At 36.2% G+C, this 11,635-nt stretch overlaps 1 protein-coding gene across 1 annotated transcript; it reads left to right on the top strand.

The window, feature by feature from the left end:
- Positions 1-10,130: 10,130 nt before the first annotated feature.
- On the top strand, positions 10,131-11,102 carry LOC140314719 (olfactory receptor 2AT4-like). Its single transcript, XM_072393071.1, has one exon. It carries the CDS (start codon positions 10,131-10,133, stop codon positions 11,100-11,102), a length of 972 nt encoding a protein of 323 aa, XP_072249172.1.
- Positions 11,103-11,635: the final 533 nt, after the last annotated feature.

The following is an 11,635-nucleotide window of genomic DNA, read 5'->3' as shown; positions in this document are numbered from 1 at the left end:
CAGAGCTAAAAACTACACAAAAAGCACTGCTGAAGCAGGGAGGCCAGGGGCTGAACATCAAAGTTGACGGAACACATCAGGCAGGCTAAAAGGGCCAAAGCTATCACAATGATGGCAACGATCTGGCAGTGAGCAAAGTAATCCTGGCATAATATTCACTGAAGAAACTAAGGACAAATGCATGGCAAGTGTGTAGCAATTAGTACATTTAGACCAGACAGACCACCAAGTAAAACTAAATAGAATCGACAAGGAGACAAACTTTACAAAATAAATCAGGAAGTAAGGTAATTAAGGTGCAGGAACTTAACGGTTGACGAAATGTAAACTAGAACAAAACAACCCAAACCTGGACACAAGAACCTATAGACCAAGGTCCGTAAGGGCTATAAGCTCAAGATCATCAAATATGTTAAAATAATTGAATTTTTGACACAGAAACATTATTCCTCTTGGTGTATAAAACATTTAATATCACTGGTTAGTCTATTTAGTCTATTTAGTACCCAACTAATTTTTTATTCACATGTATATTGCAGTCATCTATTCTACACAGTTTGCCAAAGTATCAAATGATAATATTAATCTTTCTTTCTCTTTCTTAAACAGTGAGAAACTTTAAAAACACCATCACTGATTTGATGATATTTGATAACAATATTTCTGCTTGAGCAGTGGTTGAAACTGATAATGCATACTTTAATTACGTGGCCTTATGATGACCTAACAAATTATTTATATGTGTAATTTCTATCCTATAACAGAGTCCTTCTCTCCAACAGCTTTTCATTGACTTGACTAGTACATTTGACTCGGACATGATACTCTAAACTCACCTTACACATATAGACAACACCACTGACCTCTGTACAGTGTTCCCTGTCTCTCATCCATTGACATAGAGTGTGTGGTATGGTCATAGATAGCAAGTTTAATAATTTCCACTAAACCTCAGCAAGTAGCTGTGTTTCAGGAGATCCCAGTGTTTCCAGTGACAGGACAATTAAGGCCATCATCTCAACTAAACAATCTATCATAAGATATTCAACCAATTAAATACATTACCAACAGTAATCATATTCTTTCACAGTTTTATTTGCCATTATAGTATTCAAACACTTCTTATAATCTGCCACGTCTCTTGTGATTATTCAGAAAATGTTTTACTGTTTCTAAAAATCAATAAATTTGTGCTTTAATTGCTTCCATCATTCTTATATCATTATTACCACAGGGTAAAATAAACATTGACATGGCTATAAGAAAGAGGAGGTTGCTTCACTCTTATCGGCTTTGGTTCTACCAATAGAAAGATTTGACTAATTTGCTCATCACAGCTAAAGCTAACTTTACAGATGGTAATGTTAAAAAATTCAGTACACATTTAATGTGACAAATAACAGGTAAGACCATTTGTGGGCTGACAGAAAGTATTTATTTTATCGTAATATTTCTGGATAATTTAACACATTATAAAACACATTAGTTGACTAAATGAAACAATGAAAATTAATAAGCAGCCATTATCAAGTTCCAAACATTTTGCAAGCATTAAAACACTTGAAAATGTGTCACAAATAGAGTGCTACATTGTTGTTGCCACCAGGGGATTCCTATTCACAGATGAGTAGTGACTACACCACTGGGGATACATGTTTTTCCACACACCTTCTTACAAATAGAGGCAACCCTGAGGTGTTTTTATACCAGTGAAAGTTTGCAATAAACTCTAAAAACTTATCCTGCTACATTTTGTTCGATCTTTGTGTATTGTCAAATACTTTTGTGCTTTCTGATCGAACCAAGAAGTTCTCCAACTGAACCATAAAGTACCACCCCTACAAGCAGCAGAGAAGAAATAAAATTAATTTGTGCGTTTCCACATCAGAGCAGACGTTTTTTTGTTTAAGAAGTCCCAAGCGACCTATATACATTAAACGGGCCCAAAAGGCCATATTTGGAAGTCAGAGCGGTCTGGTGGTAGAAATGACTGTTAAGCTAATGATCCAAATTTGACCCCCATCCCAACTGGTGCTTTTTTACTTTACACCTTTTTTTTCAGTTGATGTTTAGTTACATTTAGGAATCAAAACCTTAAAAATGTGACTTGATAAGCATCAGGAAAACATCATGGTCTGCATTGAAACTGACATTGTAATAACGTTCTGGTCACCTACTAATATGCAACATTTTGTAAGTCATGCTGTGTGCTATAAAATAACACACCAGTTGTATCCATCAGCACAAATGCAAGGATTGTTGTTATTTAATTGTTTTTTTTGCAGTGTAGCAGGATTAGATTTCTATTATCCATAGAATAGTATGAATAGTATCTTTGGTAGCATTTGAGCAAAGATCTATTGAAACATACATGTAAATATTAAACATGTGAAAAATATACAGTGATGGAATACTGACCTTTTAACAGTTGTGGAGTAATATTAAATTTGGATTTGTTAATAACATTAAAGCGAAGAGCACACCAACAGACTTTTGTAAAATTTCAGATCAATCAGTGTGTTCAAAGGTTATTTCGTGTTCCTTTGAAGTAATCTATTTCATTAAAATGGATTCGCTCACACCCAGCATGTACAAAATCCTGTCAGTTTTCCAATGAATTGTCCAGAGGTTTGAGATGATGTTAAGCAGGTTCTGAAAGGATAAAACGAAGTTGTAAGATTTGACATAATCAAAGCAGAAGAAAGATTCAGATTACTTCCGAGGTTCAAATGATGAAAAAATACTGATCCCTGTCTCAATGCTAGATAAATTGCAGATATGAGAAATGTACGTACTACCCCATGTTTCAACTGCAAAGTTTGAGTAAAAAAGATAAGTTTTGGGACAATGTAACAAACCTTTTATCTGAACATAGGATATATTTCCACTGCTAAGCAGATAACTGCCAAATTTATATTCCTTTAAAGTGTAACAGATTTATCTCCATCCAACAATTATTAGGATTTGATGGCATCAAAGCATGGATGTCATTGAATTTTTCAAGCTTTAATAAAAATGAATAAAAATTATTTTGTTTGGACCAAGTGTCACCTGATACCACTTTTAACCCCCTTTAAACCACCTTTCAACCTTGGTTCTCTGGAGCTATATAAAAAGTACAGTTACAAATTTGGGACTGTGATCACGGACTGTGATTTCAAACTTGACAAGCAAATCAGTGCCACTGTACAGAAAAACTTCTCTCAATTAAGTCAAATAGCAAAGCTAACGCCTGTTCTGACACTGCAAGACTTTGAAAAGGTGATTCATGCTTTTATCATGACTAGTCTGGACTATTGTATTGCTCTTCATGTTGGGGTTATTCAGGCTACTCTTTCACGCCTTCAGCTTGTCTGGAATGCTGCTGCTCACCTCTTAACCAGAGAGCACAGACATGAGCATATTTCTCTTGTGCTCTTCATTTGCTTCCTGTGCACAATACAATCAATTTAAAAATTCTTCTTTTGGTATAAATATGTCTGAAATGTCTCACTCTACACTACCTCTCTGACCTGCTTCAGCTATAAGTTCCCTTTCGGTCCCTAAATTCTGTTGATGACCTTGGCTGTCCCCAAAACTAGGGTGAAGATTAGAGGCAATCAGGCTTTTTCTATTATAGCTCCCAAACTTTGGAACAAGTTGCCTTTAGATGTTAGGCAGACTAATTATCTCTGTTTAAATCTCTTTTACAGTCCCATTTATTTTCTTTAGCTTCTACTGCAATGTGAGTTTTTTAATGTTTGTGTTTTATGTATATTTTTCATTTAATATTTGACTGTACAGCACTTTGGGAAAACTCTGCTGTTTTAAAAGAACAAATCAAAGGGTAATTAAGTATGCCCTGCTTTTTCAAATACTATTGTTATATTGTTGTTGCACTCTGTTTTTGTGTATTATTTTTCTCCTTTTCTTTTATGTTTCCTCAGACAAAGTGAATTGCATGTTGTAAGTTTTTTAGAAGTACATACAGCTGTTGTGACACATATACCCTCCTTTTCCTCTAATAACATAGTTCAATAATTCATGAACCTTGTAAAAAACCCAAATCTAATCGAAATTTGCATCTAATGTTTTCTTGCACCTGATTGGTTTGTGGTAAGTTTATCATCACCCATCTCGGGATTTCTTGTAGCAGAACTTTGTTACTAAGCAAAGCACAGCTATTTATTTTGTTTTGGTTACCGACACTTAGTTATTGTTCTTTTTCTTAACTTTGATCATTAGGTTAATGACCTCTCTGTTTACAAAGTGTTGACAGGAAAGATGAGTTACAGTCAGCCCTCCAGAGTCATATGTCCTCACTACTTTGTGCCAGTAATGAACCTCTGAGGATTTCTGACACAATGTCGTAAACAGCTACTGTTGTTTGGCAACATCTGCAGTGGCTGACTGAGGAACTTTTGAAAGCTACAGTGAAATATTTTGCCTTCAAGTTGGATTTCTTAACGGAGTTCTCACTCTTGTCTTTGACCCCTGTTCTTTTGAACTGTCTGCTTAATTTATGGCCATGCCTAAGTTTATAGAGTTAATGCGAGCAAATCAAATGCAATGATATAATTTAAAACCTGGCCCTTAAAAATACATGATTTAACATCCTTACTCTAAGCAAGGTTTTAAATATCTGGAAATTGGAGCCTATCCCAGCTGTCATCAGGGAAGAGGCAAGGTACAGGTAGCCAGTCCATCACAGGGCCACACAGGGACAAACAACTGCAATTTTACAACAAGGACAATTTTACAGACACTATGTTTTTGGACAGTGGGAGGAAGCCAGAGCACCCAGAGAGAACCCATGCATACACAGGGAGAACATACAAACTCCACACAGGAAGGCCCCAGCTAGGAATTGAACCTGGAACCCTCTTTGTGAGGCAACAGTGCTAACCACTACACCACTGTGCAGCCCGAACTTACTTCTTCTCTACGTAAAATTATAACTATATGGCAAAAACTATGGCCAAGCCAAACTATATCGCCAAGGATAAGATAAGAAAATACATTGTACACCAGAGTGAAATGGAGATTTGTCTCTCCCGTATCTGAAATTTCATCACTGAAAGCTCGTATCTCAGTGGATTTATAATGACCAAGAGACAGGTTGGGTCCAAATAGAACCCAGTTCAGTTCTGGGGATTAGTCTGCCGTCTGTCCTTTCCTGAATAAGAAGCTTTGGAAGAAACTTAAAACTAATGATATACATATTGATAATAATAAAAACTATAATATAGACTATGTGTCACTTATGAGCACATGCAGCCAGTTATTTTGTATAGGTGATCTTTAAAAGATCTTTAAAAGATAAGAATCTAACCATGTCAATGAGAAAATTATTAAAATAGTGATATTCATAACACACTTGATCACAAAAGACATTAAGCTTCTGAGAGTTGCTGTTTCACATGTTCACAAGTACTAAAACTAAAACTAAACTAAAAATCTAGTAATATGTAGAAACCCGCTGATCTTATATGTATAGGTATAGTAATGGGCCACAGTCAGATAGAAACTGCAGCATTACCTTTTTTCACAAGTTTGTCTTGGGCGACATAGATTTCCTCACAGCGATGTGGGACACTGGTTTCAACAAAGACAATCAAAAAGAGTGCAATTAAAAAAAATGATAAAATTATCAAAGAAACAATAATTTTTTATGGTGACTGAAAACCATCTGCCAACAAAGAACAATATCTTACACAAATACAGGATGTTAATAACAGACATGGCAGAAAACACCTTCAATAAAAGAGAAAAGTCCGAATTTGAAATAAATCTCATCACTGAGGACAAACCCTGAGAAGACATGAGCATGATTTGGTATCAACAATACTACTATATGGAGGTATTGAATTGGGAGATTGAAATGTTTCGGCCAGTAACCCGGATGCGCGGCCATATTGGAGGCACTCGGATGTTAACGCTCCACTGGATACATAAACCATGCGCTGGGAAAATGTAAACACTGCGAGAGATAAATGTCCGAAACCATAGAAAAGCTCTTCAAAACGCGGTATAGATGCAAAGGCATACAGGGAAGGACCTGGTCCATAGGAAAGGTTACGATATTTGGATAAGTTACGGTTGACTGGTGGTGCAGATCCGTATGAGATAGCTCCCTCGTCTTAGATCAGTCTTCCGTCTATTCTTTTGTATATCCTGATATCGTCAACCAGCTGGTTTTCTCGTCAAGTCCATACACAGATGATAGTGTTATGCTGTGTGTTCTCTTCCACAACAATGCATTAACAATGACTGTAAATGAACAACCTTCTGTAAATAATTTTAGGCTATGTAAATATAGTTTTTATTGACAAAGTTTATATAAAAATATACTGTAACGACCCAGAATAAGGTTAAGAGCACACAGTTGGCTGTTTCCCCCTCTTCCTGTCAATCACTAGACCACAGGCCATGTCACTCAGGTGTGGGCTGGTGGTTGGTGGGACAGAGTGGGCGTGAGCCAGTCTGGGTGCAGGTTTGGGCGCTCTCCTGTGTTTTGGTTGAGAAGCAGTGCTGATGATCGCATGTGGGTCATGGTCCAACAGTACTGTGTTGTAAACGGGATTGAGTTCTGTAAAATAAAAGAGCAGTTCGACAACGTCTTGTCTGTGAAGTTCCCCGCAAGTCATTACAATACTTTAGTCAAAATCAACAACTGTTGGGCAAAGGTTCACCAGAGCTCAACAGACAAGTCTAGTCTTATCATTGGTACAATAACCATCACTATCTTTGTACCTCAAGAAGTCAACTGGTAATATACCCCCCAAAATAGTATATTTCTGGCGCACGCTACCAATCACACGTACATCATACTAAGGTGCAGGAATCATATTAGAGGATAACGCAGAAATCCTCGGAAGGGATGACAGAGGTTAGGCACGGCAGCTTTAAGGAGAGATGTTTTTTTTTGCTTTCACCGATTGACCTTCCTCTTGACCAGTTGTAGTTTGGATAGGACACTGGTGGTTACAACATGTAGTGGCTGCCATCAGTTTGAGTGTGTTTATGAAATGCAAACATGTGACAAAAATTCAATTCCATGATTACCAGCTAAAGTCCTGATACTTTATCCATAAACAATGTTCATCTAAACTGAAATCAAAGATATCTTAACTGTATAAGGAACCCCTCACAAGGCCAAGAACACATTTACCAATATTTACCAGCAGGGTGTGCTGAAGCGGCACAGAATAGCTATATAAGTTTTGATTTTGATGTGGCTTTATTGTTAGATGCTTTAAGTTAGTTGTGTGAGGATAATCCCAAATGTCAGAAGCTCTGTCACTCTGAAACTCAGTAATTCCACTTGAACGAATGGTCAATATGTAGGCCTACAAATATATAGGCCTTGAATCACACCACACTCTTTATGTCTATCCATCCATCCTGTGAATGGTCTATGATTAGTATACAGTGTAAAACAGTATTCTTGTATTCATTTTCTGGTTTAACATGAAAAGGTTACATAGGGGCACAGAGTTGGTTGCATCAGGCTACTCATACTCAAAAGCAACAACACAAGCAAATGTCAAGAGAAGCTAATTGGCCTCTCAAGCCAATAGTGGTCTCTAGTGTGTGAATAAAGTGTGGATATGGGAGTATAAGCCTCTGTGAATTCTCAAAACAAAAAGTCAAAACCTTCTTATGTAATGTTGTTTTCTCCAAAGCACTTCCCAAAACATGTTATTATTGTGTGTTCCTACACTGCCAAACAAAGTCTTCACTCTGTTTTTGTGAATTCAATTCTTGAATTTCAACTATTTCATCAATTTCTACACTCGTAGACTTCGAGTCATGTTCAGTAAGTTTGTGAAGCAAGAAATATGAATGCTGTTAAGCTCTAAAATTAAATTGATGCTGTGAAGACAGTAACACTAATTTAACTATCTATTTATCTATTTCATAGGGATAAGCTTTGCGTGATCAAATCTAACCTGTCTGTGTTGGTGTTTATAAAATGGAGGGCATAGGTGTCAAAGTGACAAAAAAATTGAAAATGCAAAAGCATTAAGTTCAATCAAAAGTGATCACAATTTTGAAGACCAGCTAAATTCAACCCTTTGATGTCTGTGCAAATAAAAAAAGGAGTGAGAACATGTCTGTTTGAGCTTTTCAAATCAAATCAAAGCCTTACTTCCTAAAATTCAGTCTTTAAAACAATCTGACTATATTTTACCTATTTCTATTAATACCACCAGCATCATTCTACATCTGCAATTACTAAATTTCAATTTTACTTTCCTTTACCCATACAAAAATGATCACATATAACTTTAACAATAATAAAAAGAATACAAACACATCTAACAACAAGTCCTTAGGCTTCCGACCTCATGATTATCCTTTGCATGAGGTGATGAAGTTTGCGCTGTGAATACATCCACTCGAATAAAGTAAAACACATGCTGTGAGACCTCCATTAAACACAGGGGATATTAGAACTCCTTCCTCTGTATCAATTTAAATGCTCATAGGGGTTTTGTCAGACTGCAGTTGTGAACACCTGAGGGATTCATAATCTATTATAATCTAGTGTTATTAAATCAGCGGGTCTTCCAGTAAACCAACATACGGTTAATATGCCTTACTAAGCATGAGCACTATTTATCCCGTTACTTAATGCCCCAATAGTAGAATAACACCATCTAAAGAGTACTTTAAAAATATGAGATAAGTGCTATGATTCTTATAATCTGTATTACGTTCAAAAGTCTACACAATGCGGTGGCACTGTAAATAATGAATGTCTCTCTGCATGTTTTACTCTGCTAACCAGTTAAGTTGTGCAGTTTACGTGTTTGTCCAGCTGCATATCATTTATGTGGTCAAGAATCTAAAAGTACGATTTCACTTTATGTATTAGGTTTACGCTGATTGTGACATAACACTAAATTGTATAAAAGACAGTAGATGATACCAAAAAATGGATTCTAAAACATGGAAAGACATATTCAACACAGCAGCACAGACTATCTATATAATCAAAAATTTAGAGAATTAATTATTGGGTTTTGATTAAAAAGGCTTTTTTAGCTTTCTGTATTCAGACTTGGATTTAAAATGTCCTGAAGTAAAGGTAAAATGTTAATGTTTTCTGTAACAAAATCACACTGTTCTGAAATTTGACTGTTAAAAGTGCGTGCTTGGATGCTTCCCCCCTTAGGTCCTTGTGAAAATACAACAGTTAGAACGTGAAACAAAATGTTTGTCCAACAAGACGCTTGATATCAATTCCCAGTCTTATCCCGACTCTTTTTTCCTCGTGGAGATCAAGTCATGTTGGTCACCATGCCCTTGAACAGGTGTATTTTAACAAGAGGACACCTGTAACTTAATCCCTAAAAGACCTGCCTAGTTGTAGATCCAAGAGGATGAACTACAATTGCTTGTGACGATGAAACAGGAAGCTATAAAGCACTTTTCCCTCACGTTGAAAGAATTCAACCATTTCTTATCATGACTGCCACTTAGATGATTCTGAGTTATTTCACTCAGATCGGAAATTAAGACTATTTGACTGCAACCAAATCAAGCTTTTGAGCCAAACTGGCTTTACCCAAGGTAAAATATAACATGTTTAACTGAATGGGAGCAAAGTAGCGATGAATGTATGGAGAACTTAAAGAAATAATGTTCCCAGTCTCACCCGTCCCCATATTGTGCTTATGGGAACTGCCATGAGTCTGGCTTGGAGAGATTAGCCGCCTGAATATCAGAGATCCTCAGAGAATACAGAAAGGATGGACAGCGATTGCTTCTTCATCACATGGTGAATTGTATTTTAAAGCAGTGAAGAAGCAGATAAGTCAGCAGTATTCTTCTGCTTTAATTGTGAGAGTTATTTGCAAACCGGCAGAGCTACAGAGAAGCTAACTCATTCTTGCATTTTATGTTTAAACTTCTGGAGGATTCAAACATTTTATTGTTTATTTGGATAACATATCAATGTTATACGGTAACTATTTCAAGGCTGTGTTGAAATAAAAAACATTAGAAAGATGTTAAAGTTATTAGTACAGGATGAAATAACAATACATTAGTGAAAACTACTTTAAATGATTTACAGCATACATACAAGTACTTACAAGTCAGCTGCTGATTTTTCTCTGTTTTACAGAAGTTTCTGCATCATCATGTCAGAGGGTAATCATAGCAGTGTGACTGAATTCATACTTGCTGGATTCCCTGGGCTTCCTCCTGAATACTACGGTATTGTTTCAGCTGTATTATTCTTAGTGTATTTCATAACTGTGACATCAAATGCTACAGTTTTTTTCTTATTTGTAACTAACCGTTGCCTCCACAAGCCGATGTATTATATTATTTTAAATCTAACTGCCTGTGACCTTCTCTTCAGCACAACAGCTTTACCTAAAATTATCAGTAGGTACTGGTTTCAGTCAGGGAACATTTCTTTTTTAGCTTGTTTTGTCCAAATGTACTTCATTCACTATCTTGGCTCAGTGAATTCTTTTGTTCTTTTCATAATGGCCTTTGATAGATATATTGCTGTCTGCCATCCTCTTAGATATTCAACTGTTCTTAATAACTCCACTGTTCTCATTCTCAGTGTCACTGCATGGATCGTTGCCAATTTTGCTCCTTTATCGATGGCTATAAGAGCATTCCCTCTTCCTTACTGTGCCTCAAACATAATCAATAACTGTTACTGTGATCATATTGGTGTAACTATACTAGCCTGTACTGACAGGACTCCCTATGCCTTTCCTGCTTTTGTGGGTGCAATGATTACGCTACTGGGACCTCTGACATTTATAGTTTTCTCATATTCCTCTATTCTTATAGCAATAAGTAAGATTGCAGGTTTTAAAAACTGTCTGAAATCCATGTCCACTTGCAGTACACAACTGATAATAATCTCACTCTATTATTTACCAAGATGTTTTGTTTATTTAGCCAGCAATGTTGGCATTAAATTTAGCACAAGTTTACGGATTATAATCATAATGTTTTATAGCCTTGGACCCCCAATGATCAATCCACTGATATACTGCCTTAGAGCTAAAGACATGAGAGAGTGCTTGTTGAAGCAATTTTACAGAATACCACAAAGAGTAAAAGTTTCAACAGTTAGTAACGCATAAATCAGATCACTACTCAACTTCAACTTTACTCAAAGTTCAAAGTCTTAATTTAAAAGTGGTCGTGAGTCATACTAAGGAATTTATCGGAAAAGAGATTGATATGATTAGATTTTGTTTATGACAAATTTAAAATAGGCCTTGTTGCTCCTTGACAGAATAATTTTTTTCTATCCAGACCATCTTTGTTTTCATTGCTGTTTGAGTCTCTGTCCATCTGTCTTTAAGATGACACTGAAACTACCAAAACAAATTATACATGGAGGGATGGAGCATATGCTGAAGCAAACCGTTAGTGCCAATCTGGTTCCCACTCGTTAGTATGAGAAAGTGTATTAGCTTTATAAGATGGCCTGATACCCTTTTCTCCTCATTTTGATAATTTACTGTTCCACCAGTCAAGAAAGAAGAGCCTCTCAAGTATTCCAATGGGAAAATAGTCTATTACACAATCTACTACAGTTAATTCTTGTTTCACCATTCTTCTTTTTTCAGGAGAAAACTGTGCTCAATGTTAAAGAATTGATTCCTTCTGT

The sequence above is a fragment of the Leuresthes tenuis genome, unplaced genomic scaffold (genome assembly GCF_036924035.1).
Source record: "Leuresthes tenuis unplaced genomic scaffold, fLeuTen1.0.hap1 SCAF_9, whole genome shotgun sequence".
NCBI classification, from domain to species: domain Eukaryota; kingdom Metazoa; phylum Chordata; class Actinopteri; order Atheriniformes; family Atherinopsidae; genus Leuresthes; species Leuresthes tenuis.
Note: the sequence above shows the minus strand (reverse complement) of the source record. Positions and strands in the feature narration are given on the sequence as shown.